At 42.6% G+C, this 16757-nt stretch overlaps 1 protein-coding gene across 1 annotated transcript in view; it reads left to right on the forward strand.

Annotated features, from left to right (window-relative positions):
* Positions 1 to 201: 201 nt before the first annotated feature.
* LOC121286039 (coiled-coil domain-containing protein 60-like) overlaps positions 202 to 16757 on the forward strand; it is a 105760-nt gene continuing 89204 nt past the window's right edge. Inside the window, exons 1-3 of the mRNA XM_041203057.1 lie at positions 202 to 489; positions 3569 to 3658; positions 15349 to 15428. Coding sequence (XP_041058991.1) covers positions 202 to 489; positions 3569 to 3658; positions 15349 to 15428 — 458 coding nt within the window. The remainder of the gene's footprint in view (positions 490 to 3568; positions 3659 to 15348; positions 15429 to 16757) is intronic.

Raw genomic sequence — 16757 nt, forward strand, 5'->3', positions numbered from 1 at the left:
AGGGAAACTAAACAAAAAGTCGGATAAAAGTGCTGGGACCGGAACATTGTAGCAATAGTTCTTGAATTACTTTACACAGAGTTAAAGCAGGTTTGGACGGTTTATTTTTTAAGGGTTAAATTTGGAAATTGCAAAAAAGTGAACTTTTTTAGAAACTTTGAATAACTTTTTTTAATGTTTTCCTCCCTCCTTCTCTCAGCCATGCCCGCAGGCAGCAAAGTCCTGGAGCCACGGAGTTTTGTGATGATAAAGCCCCTGCCCTTCCCTCCGTCCAAAGGGCTGAAGGTGAAGGCCCGGAGCCTGACCGTCTACAGCCCCTGCGAGCCGAGCAGGCAACAAGTTTTCCACGAGAATTACCTCAGGAGGCAGGACCAGCTGAGGCAGCAGGGTTACCGCTCAGTCTACTGGAAACCTTATCAGGCAATCGGCCAGCCCCTTCACCTGGAACCCAGGCAGCTCATCCTGCATTCCCTGGGGCAGCTCGACCAGGTCAGAACCAGAGGGGTTCATATCCCACTGAGTGCAGTCAACACACACAGACATGTACACTTGGGGAGACCAAACTCTCACAGAATCAGCTAGAATAACTAGGCAAACCTATACCATTTGTGCACAGGATGCCCCCCACGATATCAAAGCTATTAATTTCCACGACATTTTCAAGGTGATCACACTATGGCAAAACAGTTAACAAGGTAACTAACATTCGTGGGGAGATACCAATCATTCGAATTGTAATTGAGCTTGACAACTTTGCAATTAACATAGTGCTGTAGAAAATTAAGGATACTTTCTTCTTTCAGAGACTTGCTGTGTATGCCTTATTTCTCCTCTCATTTGTTTGTCATTAAGGGAATGTGTAACCTCTATGCTGAATAATTCACTCATTTCAAGAGCAGGTTTGGTATGTGGTTGGTGGATAGGGAAATAAAGGGAACACAGGGTACATGGCTTTAAGGTTACCACTTGTGTGAATGATGAATGCCAACATAGACTGGTAGGGCTGAAAAGCTTGCTTCTATGTGGTTATTTCCTTCAAAATGTATCTCTTTTGCCCTCTCAAATCAAACACCCCTTTGCAACATCAGCATTATATAATGCCCAGGTGAGTGTTTTGAGTTTGTGCCATTTCGAATTTGGGCTCTTAACATGCTTTTGTTTGCAAATGGGAGCCACAGCTGCTGAGGAGCCTCAAAGGATTGAAGTGCTTCTGAGAGACACTGGTGCAGTAATTAAAGCTTTGCGGTAAGTGGTGCTTGAGCTGTTACCACTGGTCACCACTGCAGTGAACTTCATAGGATCATACAGCATGGAAGAAGGCCATTCGACCCATCATGCCTGTGCCAGCTCATTGAAAGAGCCATCCAATTAGTTCCCACTCCCCAATTCTTTGCTCGTAGTCCTTCAAAATTTGCCTTTGAAGTATTAATCCAATTCTCCTTTGAATGTTATTATTGAATTGCTATAAGACTATAAGTCGTAGGAACAGAAGTAGGCCATTCGGCCCATCGAGTCTGCTCCGCCATTTAATGAAATCATGGCTGATCTGATAATCGTCAACTCCACTTTCCTGCCTTTTCCCTATAACCCTTGATTCCCTTATTAAAAATCTGTCTATCTCAGCCTTGAAAAAACTTAACCCAGCCTCTACAGCCCTCTGTGGTAAAGAATTCCATAGACTGACTACCCTTTGAGAGAAGAAATTCCTCCTCATCTCTGTTTTAAGTGGACATCCCCTTATTCTGAAATTATGCCCTCTGGTCCCACAAGGGGAAACAACCTCTCAGCATCTACCCTGTCAAGCCACCTAAAAATCTTATATGTTTCAATAAGGTCGCTTCTCACTCTTCTAAACTCCAATGATTAGAGACCCAACTGACTCAACCTCCCCTCATAAGAAAATCTCTCCATTCCTGGGATCAACCTCGTGAACCTTCTCTGGACTGCCTCCAATGTCAGTATGTCTTTCCTTAGATAAGGGGACCAAAACTGTCCACAGTATTCTAGGTGTGGTCTAACTAGTGCCTTGTATAGTTTTAGCAAGACTCCCCTATTTTTGCATCCCTTTGAAATAAAAGCCAACATTAAATTTGCCTTCTCTATTATCTGCAGAACTTGTAAGCTAGCTTTTTGGGATTAATGCACAAGGACCCCCAAATCCATCTGTGCTGCAGCTTTCCTCAGTTCTTCTCCATTTAAATAATAATCAGCTCCTCTATTCTTCCTGCCAAAGTGCATAACCTCACACTTTCCCACATTATATTCCATCTGCCACGTTTTTGCCCACTCAACCTGTCTATATTCCTCTGTAGACTCGTGTCATCCTCCCCACTTGCCTTCCCCCTATTTTTGTGTCATGTACAAACTTGGCGATAGTACATTCATTTCCCTCATCCAGGTCACTAATAAATATTGTAAATAATTGTGGCCCCAGCACTGATCCCTGTGGCACTCCACTAGTTACAGGTTGCCATCCTGAAAATGCCCCTTCATATCCCAACTCTCGGTCTTCTATTAGTTAGCCAATCCTCTATCCATGCTAATATACTACCCCCAACACCATGGACTCTTATCTTATTAAGTAGCCTTATGTGCGGTACCTTATTGAACGCCTTTTGGAAATCTAAATATATTACACCTCTCTTGCCCTTTATCTATCTTGCTTCTTACCTCCTCAAAGAATTCTAAGAAATTTGTCAGGCATGGTTTCCCCTTCAAGAAGCCATGCTGACTCTGCTTGAGTAGATTATGCGTTTCTAAATGCTCTGCTATCACATCCTTTATAATATACACCAACATTTTCCCAGTATCAAGCTAACTGGCCTATTGTTAGCTGTTTTTTGTCTCCCTCCCTTTTTGAGTAGGGTGTTACATTGGCAGTTTTCCAATCCTCTGGGACTTTTCCAGAATCTAAGGACTCTTGGAAGATTACTATCAGTGCATTCAATATCTCTGCAGCTATTTCCTTTCATAACCTAGGATGCAACCCATGAGGTCCAGAGGACTTATCGGCCTTTAGCCCCATTATTTTCCCTAGTACCTCATTTTCCCTAGTGATAGTTATTGTATTTATTTCCCCCCCTCCCCCCCCACCCCCCACTTTGCCCCCTGATTATTTAGTACTTTTGGTATGTTATTAGTATCTTCCACCATCCGTTTAGGCAGTGCTTTCCAAATCACAACAACTAGCTTCATTTAAAAATAAAATCCCCCCCCGCCCCCCCCCCCCCCAGTTCGTTTGCCACTTACCTTGAATCTGTGTTCTCTGGTAACTGGCCCATTCCAGTGGAAACAGTTTCTCCTTATGTACTTTGTTGTGTTTATTGTTTACTTAATCAAAACCCTTCATGATACTGAATACCTCTATTAAATCTCCCTTATCCTTCTTGGTTCAAAGGAGTACAATCTCAACTTCTCAATATTCTCTTTTTAAATTAGGCACTGCTGCAGCCTTTAACCATTACTGTCAGCATGGGACAGTTAAGGAAAAACAGTGTATCTTTGAATAGTTGGTCAAAAAGTTCCCCCAACCCTCAAGAGTCTTCCATTTATTTTTTTCTTTGTCCAGACTGTGAACGATGACCCTAACAGCACTGCAGAGGAAAATGCAGAAGAAGCAAAATGCTTGAGCTCACCAAACATGTCAAAGGAGAACAAGGTAACCTTGATGTGAATTTGTGTATTTTTTTTTAAAGGCGTTTGACTTGGCTACAAGAAGTTGTTGGTTTCAAGATCTGGGAACAGTTGAATTGAGTAACAAATATTCATGTTCAGTTACTTGTTTTTGCCCCTGTCCCCTCCCTGAAAATGCAGACCACTGATGGAGTATGGTTTTGCAGGCACTTTTGGTCCCTCATCCAGATGACACCTTTCCTTATGTTGTGTTTGAGATTAAGGCCCTGAATAACTGCAGCCTTGCTCTGCTGCCTCAGCTGTGATGGAGCAAGAATGATGATGCGCTGCTAGAAAGAGAGAGTAACCCACAGGAGTCTCCGGGATCAGGCTATTTAAACAAATCAGGCTAGTGACTAGACAGTATTGGTGTGTCTTTAAGCACTTGCTGGGGTGAAGGGAGGGAGACAAATATGGTATTGGAAATCCCTTTGGAGGAAAATCTGGCAGCATTGGCTAAACAGTTCAGGCCTCAATGAAATCAGCTCCCTTTATTAGGTGCCCATTTAAATGGTGCAGGCTGTAACCTCCTAGAGAAATCCAGGCGATTACTCTGGCTTGTAATAACCTGTGAAAGTTTGCCACTCCAATGCAATAAACTCCGGTATCTTGTTGGCATCAAGTGACCAGGGCTCAGGAGTGGGAGTAGCAGGACATCTAGGAGGTGATGCCATCCTATTGACCTCACCTCTTTTCTCAATGCTGGTTCTTTAGAGTTAGACAGAACTTTTGCCAATGTGATGCACCTTAAGTACGGAGACTAGATCCCGCCCCGTTTTAAAGGCCCACCAGGCTTCCACTAATCAGACACCTACCTTGGGTCTATTTGTCCTGATGAAATTTTGGGGTCTAACATTGTCAAGCAGCTTCTCTAAGGGGAAGGGAAATGCCCATGGCAGCTGAGTCTGATGCTGTCTTTGTCCATCACTCGCACATTCACACTTTCTAGCAATAGTTACTGGATAATGACCAAGAGCAGGGTTTTGATTTTCCTACCTCCTTTCTGTGTCCAGGATTGCCAAGGCCAGTTGCAGCAGCCCATCTGCCCTGGTTGAGGGTTAACTTAGCAGAAATGGAAAATGTCCATGTACTTTTATTACACTTGGATGTTTTTTGATATTTATGCAAATCTAGTTTCATAAAAATGCAAGAACACTTTTAATGGTGGCATCCTACACCACATGGGCTGCAGAGGTTCAAGAAGACAGCTCATGGCACCTTCTCGAGGGCAACTAGGGATGGGTAATAAATGCTGGCTCAGCCAATAAAGCCCACATCCCATGAATGACCTTCCATCTTGTTACCGATGGTTTGCGCAGTGGTGGTGAACACTTTGTCAAGCATTTGCCTGCTGCAGAGGGACACAGTGGGCTGTGGCGGTGTATGATTCGCTGGCTTTGTTTCTCTGGGCACTCCTCTCTGCCAGCTGAGCATTTTTGTTTCTGCTCATCTCTTCCAATGTCATTCCAAACACCCAGCCTCCAGAGATCATGGCTGTCAGCGACTGTCTCCCAGTTGTCAGCATCAGTGTCCACCATCTTCATATCTCACCTGCAGGTGTCGTTGTAGTGGATGTATGGACATCCATCATCTCTATCTTAAGTGGGAGATCCCATATTTTTCAATTGTGCCTCCTAGTTCTAGATTCCCCCATGAGGGGAAACATCCTTTCAGCATCTACTCTGTCAAACCTCCTCAGGCCCAACCTGCTCAACCTTTCTTCATAAGACAAATCCCTCCATCCCAAGGATCAGCCTAGTGAACCTTCTCTGAACTGTGTCCAATGCAAGTATGTCCCTCCTTGGGTAAGGAGATCAAAACTGTATACAGAACTCTAAGTGTTCCTCCTTCATCATGCTAACTTTTTGTGGTTCATGTAACAGGGCACCCAGATCCCTCTGAACTGCAGCATTCTGCAGTCTCTCTTCATTTAAATAATATTCTACTTTTCTATTCTTCCCACCAAAGTGGACAGTCTCCCATTTCCGCACATTATACTCCATCTGCTAATTTTTTTCCCCACTCATTTAAACTATCTATATTCTTTGCAGACTCTTTGTATCCTCCTCACAGCTTGCTATCCTATGTATCTTTTTGTCAACAGCAAATTTGGCTACAATTCGGTAGGCCTTTTCATTCAAGTCCTTAATATAGATTGTAAATAGTTGAGGCCTCAGCGCTGATCCCTGAGGCACTTAGTAGTCAGGGTGACCAACTGTCCCATATTTTATTGATCTTCCCATAATTTTCCAATTTGTCCCATACGCCATTTATCCCGTATTTCTCTGTGCAATGTCGATGGCAGAATACAACCCTGTTTGACCGCAATGCAGATGTCAAAGGGTTGCAGTGTTGCCCAGTCATAGCTGACATTACCTGTTGTAATATGCCTTTAAGGGATAGCAGCATGCCATTGCTAGAGGGAGAGTGTGTCATATGATCAAGTCTCAGAGCAGAACACAGCACACACAACACTGCTGCTGTGCCTTCAAGCTTTCTATCCATGTAAATCTGTTCCTATGTGTCTAGTTTTAATAAATGAACCCACAACATATTTACTCAATCCCTTATGAGTGATTGGTGCCTTTATATCATTATAAAAACATGACACATCTCAAAGGGTTACAATGTTGCCCCATCATAGTTGATCTGACCCATCATGTGGAAATGGAAAGAGCAGCTTCAGTGGGCAGCCAATTTTCTCCAGCAACTTAATAGACAGTCTGTGCACGCATGATTGAATGTCTTGGTAACATTAATGAAGGCAATATATGGAAGTCTCCTTTGTTCATGGCATTTCTCTTGCTGCTGCTCGACTTGGAAGATTATGTCAAATTTAGGTGTTCCAGTTCTGAAACCACACTGGGATCTGGGGTAGATGCGTTCAGCTAAGATCTGCGGTCTGACGAAGGAAACAAGGGCAAATACTTTTTCCACAATCCTCAGCAGGGAGTTGCCTTGATAGTTGCTGTGGTCGCCCTTATTTTCGTACAGGGCCACAATCTTTGCAGCATGCATATCCTGGGGCACTGCCCCCCTCCCTCCAGCAGAGACAGAGAAGTTCATGCAGATGCTGCAAGAATGCCAGTTTCCCATGCTTGTTGAGTTCAGACAGCACGGCATTAGCACCTGGAGCTTTGTTCATGGCAAGCGAGTCAATAGCTTTGCCAAGCTCTTCACCATGGGCTCGGTATCCAGCTCTGCCATGCAGGCAGGCTCTCTATGGTGTCTAGAGCTTCCTTGGTAACAGTGTTTTCCCTAGAATACAACTCTGGGTAGTGTTCCATTCATCTTTCAACTGTTTATTGCAGTTGGTGATGACCTTCCCTGCCTTTGTTTTAGTGGAACCATTTTCTTTGCTGATGGACCTGTTGCCTTTTTGATCCCTTCATACATGTCCCTAATATTCCCTGTATTGAAGGACATCTGGATAGAGTTGTAACCAGCTCATCGTCTAGCAGTTTGTTGGATTTGACTTCGAGCTATTCTTAGTGCATTCAGAATCTTCTCACTTGGATCTCTCTTACCATTAATGAAAATGGACTGCTTGGCTTCACTGACAGGTTCCATCACAGTGATGTTAGCCTTGAACCAGTCAGCAATTTTTGTCTCTTCCTTCCCATGTATTGAAAGTGCTGTAATGAAGATGGTGTCTCAAAGCATGTTCCAAGTTACTTATGCACTCTGTGGGAATGCCGGAGTCAGTGCTGTGGTAGCTGCGTGTGTTGAGAATACTGCTCAGAGTCACATCTGGTGATGATCAGATCCAGTCGGTGCCTATGCCTAGACCTTATGGCATGGTTTGTTCTGAAAGAATGAAAGAACACAAAGCTTGTGGTAGCACCAAAGCTCAAAGTAGTCTCTGTCCGTGCTCATTTATCTTTCCCAGGCTGTGATAACCAAGGCAAGAGGGCCATGCGTCATGGTCGGTGCCCACCCTTGTGTTGAAATCTTACAGTAAACATGTTCTGATTTGGGGACTCTGCTGATAAGTGTCAAGCTCCTCGTAGAATTAGTCTTTCCCCCCAGGGAAGCACAGTGTTGGAGCCTAGATACTTATGAGGTTAACTGGCCCCATTTGAGTTGAGAGGTGGATGGATAGAACACATTCTGAGACATTTGTGGGGTTTCTATCATCGCATGTAACGAGTTCCTTGCAGTGAAGCCTACACCTTTTCATGCATTTTCTTTGAGCTCTTCCACTTCCAAATGAAGGTGTAATGTTTTTCATTCAGTGATCTTCTCTCAGGCAAGCCTGGTCTCTTGTAGGGAGGCTATGCTGATATTTAGCCTGTCAAATGCCGTTTTGGTCACAGCTGTTTTGCATGCAGTATCAACCAGTTGCAAGTCTTTTTTCAATCTCGTGCACAAGGTCCTTACATTCCAGCTTGCCAATTGAAGAGTTAGTGTAGCCTTTCATTTTGGTTGTTTGCCTGGCACGATGGATTCCTTTCACTTGTTGAGCGGAGACTTTAAATTCCAAGTATCCATTGAAGCATATAGAATGTGACAAGTCAGCACCTTACTAGCCGGGGGGTACCCAGCTTGAGGTGGGCGGTCACTGACCAGTGGGACATGCTGATCCCTCCCACCATCGAAGATAGCTCGGAGCTTTCATTCTCTACACTAATCGAATTCAGCTTATCAATCATAACTGCTGTCTCCGGTGTTGTGTTAACGGTCTGCAGCGAAACTGGAATATCCTCTCCAGGGTGTAAACCTGGACAAAATGTATGAAGACCCTGGGCTACCCAAATATTAGAGTCCCCCTCTCGCCCTCCCCGGTTGAGTCCAAAGGAAAGCGAGGCACTACGGTTGGCACCGGCTTGATTACAGGAGTTCTCGGAAGGACGACATATTTAGACAGTAGTCTGCCTTTGGGCTCCAGTGCAGATATTTTTGTTAGGGCTTACTCCATTAGCCTTCAACTCTCTCAAGGCAATGGAGCTATTCACACATAGCTGGGAGTTTGGTTCATGAGGGCCAGGGTATGTCCATATGTCAGTGAGTCTGCACACTGCATGTCTGGAGCCAAATCTCCTCTGTGTTCCTCTGAAGGATTGTTGAAACAATGAGACTCTCCTGCATTTGGTCTTACTTTTGCTAATAGTACATGAAAAAGAACTGACTGATGCTCCCACTTGTAGGCTAATGGTCTGTTTAGCAGTCAACCACAGAAAAAATTCCTCTATATAGTGGTGCGTGACTAGTTGAAGAGGTAACCCATTCAATCCGACACCTCTAAACCTGATGTATGTTACTAAATTTACCCAGATATTTGAGAGTGTTTTGTAGGCCGAGGAACCCAGTTCTTTGTGGTGTTCTGAGTGGAAGATCGATTTTGCAGCACCTGCTTTCCCATGTCTGTCCGGATACCTACTAATATGAGATTACTGTGTGAACTTGACAGGAAAACGTCTAGTGATTTTGTGTCAGATGGCTGATCTGATATTTTACACTCTTGCCGAAAGTTAAACTGACCTCTACTGAGTGACAAGCACTGATTTATTTTTGACTTTCTAATATTTTATAACATGAAAGCAATGAAATACAGAATATAACTTGCGATTAAAGATGTGCAGATACAACCTAAACAGAAGCAATGAACTTGGTTATGTTATATTAGTTATGTTATTGAACTAGATCATTAGTGCAGAGGTCTGGAATAATGATCTAGGAACGTGAGACTGAATCTCACCATGGCAGCTTCTGACCTCCAAATTCAGTTAATTAATTAAATCTGGAATTAAAAAGCCAGTATCAGTAATAGTAATCACAAAACTGCTGTGCAGTCATAAAATCACATCTGCTCAATAATGTCTTTTGGGGAAGAAATCCTGCTGTTGTTAACTGGGCCTGGCCTGTATGTGACTCCAGACCCACAGCAATATGGTTGATTCTCAACTACCCTCTGGAATAGCCTGGGAAGAAGCACAATTTTATCAAAGCAACTGGATGGACCACCTGACATCAATCTAGGTACTGGATATGTCAAAGGCCTGCTACAGAATGCTACAGAATCCCCCTTGCATACACCTGGGAGTTTGTGCCAAAATTGGTGCTGTCCTACAGACTAGTCAAGCAACAGCCTGACATAGTCATACTTAGAAAATCATACCTTACTTGCTCACCAATACCCCGCTCACAGATGCTCAGTTTTGGTTCTGCCAGGATCATTTGACAGACCTTATAACAGTCTTGGTCCAAACGTGCACAAAAGAGCTGAATTCCATAGGTGTGGTCAGGGTGACTGCCCTTGACATCAAGGCAGCATTTAATCAAGGAGCCTTAATGAAGTTCAAGTCTTTGCGAATCCAAGGAAAGCACATCATTGCTTGGAATCATACTTAGCACAAAGGATGAAATTTGTGGTTGTTAGGGCCAATCATCTTAGCTGCAGAGTATTGCTGCAGGAGTTCCTCCGAGCAGTGTCCTGGGCCCAACATCTTCAGCTGCTCATCAGGTACCTTCCCTCCATCATAATGTCACTGTGAGGAGATTTTCTGATGATTGCACAATATTCAGTTCAGTTTGCATTCCTCAGATATTGAAGCAGTCCATGCCTGCATACAGCAAGACCAGGTCAACATTCAGGCTTGGGCTGCTAAGTGGCAAGTAACATTCGCACTACACAAGTACCAAGCAATGGACATCTTCCTTTGGCCTTTAACAGCATTCCCATCGCTGAATCCCCCACTATCATCTCGGAGCGTCACCATTGACCAGATACTTAAATGAACCAGCCATACTGTGGTTTCAAGAGTAGGCCAGAGACTGGGAATACTATGGCAAATAACTTGCCACGTGTCTCCCCAAAGCCTATCTACTTGTAGATGGTACACCCTGCAGCCACTGTGTATCTATCGGTAGTGTATGAAGTGAATATTTAAGGTGGTGGATAGGCTGCTGATCAAGTAGGCTGTTTTATCTTGGATTGAGTTAAACTTCTTAAGTGGGTTATTCAGTTGAGAGTTGGTGATTGTGTGGATCAGATATATCCTTTCTTCTAGAATGTAACATTGAATTTCACAGTTAAAATGAAGATCTGCTTGTGTATATGTGCAAGAGTTCAATATTCTCCCCACCACAATTTCCAAAAAAAAGGAATGTTAATGTTTCTAATATTGTCTGCATTCAAACACCTTATTCCAACCCTATATGTTTTTGTATATAAGTGAAGGGACTTGGGAATATTGATATATGTGGTAAGCGGCTGAATTCATTACAAGTACCTTGTTAGAGACAGTATGGTACTGGTAATCAAATGGCATTCCTTGCTTATACAGGCTTGAACCAGAGGTTCCCTCTGTATGGGCCTTTAATTCATCTTCTGACTGTGTGCTGCCTTGTGTACTGTTACAGTGGCGCAGATTTGCTACAAGACAGTAATACACAAAGGAATTGTAAATAATGGCCTTAGCAACAAGAGTGCAGATATTACATATATTCATAATGTGTACAGATGTAAGTTGTTGGGATAGTGAGGTGGTAGGAGGATTATTGTTTTTCTGCGCAATGTGTCCTTGATTAAAATTCTGGTCAGGATTCTTAAGCTGCTTAGTTTTTCAGCATGAGGTTGATTGCTAATTTCCAGTACATTTCTGTGTGAATGTAGATAAACCTTTAATATAATTACCTTTCCAAAGAATTTATTTCTTTTACAAACACCCTTAATACAATTACCTTTCCAAAGAATTTATTTCTTTTACAAACTGAGGACAAATTCTATTTCTATTTCCCATTAGGTTTTCACTAATATTTTTGGAAGATAACTTTATCCTTTTGTTGCGCTGGGCTATTTAGTGTCATATTCTGGGAATTCCAACAATTCCTGATAATTTCTATGAATTTAGACAGTTCTTTCATATGATTGTTTACTGAAAATTAAATATTTCTTTTGAACACCCAGCTTGAAGTTCTACGTTACTTTTAGAATGCTTTCAGCATCCATAGAAAATTTAATTTGAAGGTTAAACCTAGTAGAAATTTAGATGAAACAATTGTCAGGATCAAATTGACTTTGTATCTCTTTTTAGTTCTACATCCCTTTTTAGTTCTACATCTCAAGATTATTGTTGAGTTTGAACCATTTGAGCAGTGCCCACAGTCCTTTCTTAATCCAATTTCACTGTTAATAGAAGTCATAGAGATTTACAGCAGGAAGAAAGGAAACCATTTGGCTCCTGTCTGAGCCAGCCAAAAGAGCTATTCAGCCTAATCCCCACTTTGCAGCTCTTGTTTACTCTCCTAACTCCCTCTGACTATTTGGTGATCTATAGCGCACTCCCAACAGTGTGATTGCCCTTTTCTTGTTCTTCGGTTCAACCCATATGACATAATTTGATGATCCTTCTAATGTACCATACTCCTTCCTCACAGCTGCTATTGTTTCTCTAGCTAATATTGCAACCCTCCTTTTTGATTCCCATTTCTATCCCAATTGAAAATCCTGTCATCTGGGATGTTGACCTGCCATTCCTGCCCTTCTTTAAGTCATATTTCAGTAATAGTTATGATATCATGCTTCCAAATGTTTTAACTGTGCCCTAAGCTCATCTGCCATATGCACAAGACTCCTTGCATTGAAGGACATATGATTAAGCACTGCTGAACTCCTTTGTTGTCTATTTCCTAGCCTTGTTTTCCTCTGCCTCTGCACTTGCTAACTAATTTTGTGCCTTTGATTTCCAGCTTTGCTTCTCTCCCTTCAGAATTTATGCTCAGGCTCTCGTTCCCTTGCAAAACTCATTTAAATTGTTATTTGCAGTTGTGATGCTCCCCGCTCAATTGCAGTTAACTGTTCAAACCAGGGTCCTCAATGGAAGAGTAGTGGGATATGGGAACAGTGTTCTTTGCTAACGATCTGAACAGTTTTGTTTTGACTGGTTAAATTTCAGTACCCCAGCGCACACTTGGTGACTGAGATCTCAACTGTTGCCAGCTGGTGGCAAAGCTTTGCAGACATGGGAAATTGGTCTGTGTCCTTATGGGTAGAAAGTGTGTAATCCACATTAGGCAAGCTGTAACCTACCTGTGTTGATTTCTGTCAACTGTTTTAGAGTTTCTTAAATGGTGTATAAAAGACATGCATCTGTGGGTTCTTGTTCAATCGTGATGGCAGCTATTTAGGTTCCTGTAGGGAATCCTTTTATATACAGTTGAGTTTTTTATTTAATGCCCTGAGAATAACTAGCTACAATAGTACAGTTAAGTATTTGATGAAGATCATAAAGGTCAGAAAGTGTTTGGGTTATTTTGTTCATACTGAGGAAATAGATTATGTACCCATTGATGTTTTTTCTTATGTAATCTGACAACATATTACTTGAAGTTATATTGTGTGTTGTCACGTTCTAATGTCTCCAAACATATATATGAATAACTTTTTTTTCATTCATTCATGGGATGTGGACGTCGCTGGCTAGCTTTATTGCCCACCCCAAATTGCTCTTGAGAAGGTGGTAGTGAGTTGCCTTCTTGAACCGCTGCAGTCCATGTGGTGTAGGCACACCCACAGTGCTGTTAGGAAGGGAGTTCCAGGATTTTGATCCAGTGACAGAGAAGGAATGGCAATATATTTCCAAGTCAAGATGGTGAGTGACTTGGAGGGGAACTTGCAGATGGTGGTGTTCCCATCTATCTGCTGCCCTTGTCCTTCTAGATGGTAGTGGCCATTGGTTTGGAAGGTGCTGTCTAAGCAGCCTTGGTGAATTCCTGCAGTGCATCTTGTAGATGGTACACACTGTTGCTACTGTGTGTCAGTGGTGGAGGGAGTGAATGTTTGTGGCTGTGGTGCCAATCAAGTGGGCTGCTTTGTCCTGGATGGTGTCAAGCTTCTTGAGTGTTGTGGGGCCTGTACTCATCCAGGCAAGTGGGGAGTATTCCATCACACTCCTGATTTGTGCCTTATAGATAGTGGACAGGCTTTGGGGAGTCAGGAGATGAGTTACTTGTTGCATGATTCCTAGCCTCTGATCTGCCCTTGTAGCCACAGTATTCTAAAGACCAGGGACTATTATTACGATGGCAATTGTGACAACACTTCTGTGCAAGTCACACTCAAATATTAATTAAATAAATCCATTTTTAGTGGTATGGGTAAGGGGAGGAATCCTTGTTCTCTGCAGCATGGCATGGGATCCTAAAAATCTACCTGAACAGACAGCTAGTGCCTTGGTTTAATATCTCATCCCAAGGATAATCGTATTAGCAGTGCAGCACACCTTCAAAACTGTGTTGGATGCCCGCTTAGATTATGGCAGAAATTGGAACATCACACTAGGAATTCCCCTGTGCTTTGTACTGAGTTCCTCATCTCAGCTGAAATGAGGGTGGAGATACTGTACTTGCACTGTTTGCCCCTAAGCTAGGGAGAGCTGTTAACCTAAAGCTTGTCCAGGATTGCTACTCCTAATTGTTTTTCAGTGACCCTTGCTGAAAATGTAGTGAGTGACGAATAAGGATGGAACGGTGAAGAGGGAACAATTAGAAATTCAAGAGACTAAGTAACAGATTCAAGTGTTGAAATTTCAGATTTAGTTCAGTCTGTTTCACTAGTTCAATCCTATCACCAAGGTGTACTTTCAAGACTTGTACTGTGGTGATCTCTCTCCTACCTTGATATAAGACATGAGTTTATATTGCACGAGACAGACAGGTTTTTTTTCTTCGTTGAAGACTTGTCAGTGGTGTAAATCATGCTATCATGGACTATTTCCCTAACCTCCAATTCTAGGTTTTTAAAAAATTATATTTGAATGATTTATCACAATTCAAATTTCAAGCAACTCACTACTATTGCAAATATTAGGAAAATAGGAGCATTCAACCCATCGAGCTTGCCCTGCCATTCAGTATGACCATGGCTGCTCATCGACTTCAATGCGTTTTCCCCATTCTATCCCCATATCCCTTTATGTCATTGGCACTTAGAAATCTGTCAATCTCTACTTTAATTATACTCAATGACTGAGCTTCCACGGCCTCTGGGGTAGAGAATGCCAAAGATTCACAACCTTCTGAGTAAAAAAATTCTCCTCATCTTCTAAGTGGCTTCCCCCTTATTTTGAAACTGTGTCCCCTGGTTCTAGACTCCCCAACCAGGGGAAACATCTTAACTGTAAATACCCTGTCTATCCATTCAAGTATTTTGTGGGTTTCAATGACATCACCTCTCATTCTTCGAAACTCTGGAGAATCCAGGCCCAGTTTTCCCAATCTCTTTTTATAGGAAAATCTTGCCATCCCAGGAATAAGTCTAGTGGACCTTCATTGCACTCCCTCTACGGCAGTGATATCCTTCCTAAGGTAAGGGGACCAAAATTGCACACAGTGCTCCAGGTGCCGTCTAACCAAGGTTAAAAACCAAGGTTACAAAAATACATTTCAGAATTAAGAGAGGCTCCTTGTGTGGGTCTTCCACTTGAAGGATTCGTACCTGAAATTATCATATCAAAATAGCTATCATATAAGCAAGCATGATAGCCATTTTGAATCAGCAGTACCCTGCAAGCAGCAGTGAGGTAAATGGGTTGTCAATTTGGTCTTTTAGGTGTTTTGTCCAAAGCATCTTAATACAGATAAAACTCTTTCTTAAAATTTGTCATTGTTAAGCATTAACTCCAAGCTTACTTTAAAGGCTACAGAGATTTATAGGAATATGTTCTGATCCTGCAGATGTTCACTGCAAAGCTGCTGCATCTGAAGTACAAGGAGAAAGACCTGAAGACTATACGTAAGGACCTGTCTCATACCAGGTAAGAGCACGCAATGAAATCAAAGTGCCGGATCCCCCAGTGTCTCAGTGAGTAGTTGAGCTATTATGTCCATTCAGGATGATTCCATGTTTGATTTAGTTGATCTCAAGCTAGGAGTGTGGTTTATTGTTTTAAATACCCTGTACCACCTGGGCTGGGTTGGGTTTGGCTGGGCTGGGTAACTGGCCAGCAAACCTGCTAACCAGAAACTGTGGCTGAAACTCCATGTTTGTTGATGCTGATGCGAACCGTTGCCACAAGGAGTCAATGCCTTCAGGAAGGGAGAGAGTGATACACAATTAAAATAAAAAACACAAAGGCCACATGGACGTGGCTAAAATTATTTCCAATGACTCCATTAAATCCCGATTCCTCTTATACAGATTTTTAAATAATTTTTTACCTGCTTCCTAACCTACCTATTTTAGGTTGGTGGTGTTAAAAAAAATGTTGTTCAATTTTGACTACTGTATAATAGACTCAGACTCAGAGGTTTATATGGGGTGAAAGGGGGTGCTAAATAGGTGCAGTGATGTGGTTAGTCTGTTTGAACACCTGGATTTAACCCAAATTATTTGGCCCTGTTGGTCGATTACCATAATTTGAACTTGCCTGGAAGTGCTAAACCAGAAACCTACAGGTCTGGTTCTCAATTGCTGATTAGAAGCAATTTTGTGGAGCAGTGTATGTTAGCTCCTTGCATCCACATCACTGAAGGTGGGGAGTACTCTGGCTGGCATACAGCAGCACATTTTAGGGTGGCTCAGGGGCTGAGGGAGAGGGTGCAGAGGTTCTCCGATATGGCATTTTAGGTCTTGGTGGAGAAGGTCCAGAGGAGGAGGGATGTCCTGTACTCACAGAGTAGGTGGATGCCTCCTCACTTTCCTGACCGCCTCCTGCAGCAGCTGCCTGGTCTCTTCTCCTTTTCCCATTCCTCATCCTGCAGCAAAATGGCAATGACCAAGCTCTCTCTCTCACTCTCACCAGGTGACTCTTACATTGGAGCAGCACCACACTTACTTTTCTTTTTAGCTTTTTTTTATTATTCGTTCATGGGATGTGGACATTTTATTGCCCATCCCTAATTGCCCTTGTTCAGAGGGCATTTAAGAGTCAACCACATTGCTGAGTTACAGGCCAGATTTTCTTTCCCTGAAGGGAAATTAGTGAACCAGATGGGTTTTTATGACATTGGTTTCATGGTCATCATCAGACTTTTCATTCTGGATTTTTATTGGATTCAAAATTCACCATCTGCCTTGGTGGGATTTGAACCCGGGTCCCTAAAACATTGCCCTGGATCTCTGGAATACTAGTTCAGTGACAATA

Source organism: Carcharodon carcharias, chromosome 13 (genome assembly GCF_017639515.1).
Source record: "Carcharodon carcharias isolate sCarCar2 chromosome 13, sCarCar2.pri, whole genome shotgun sequence".
Classification (NCBI taxonomy): Eukaryota; Metazoa; Chordata; class Chondrichthyes; order Lamniformes; family Lamnidae; genus Carcharodon; species Carcharodon carcharias.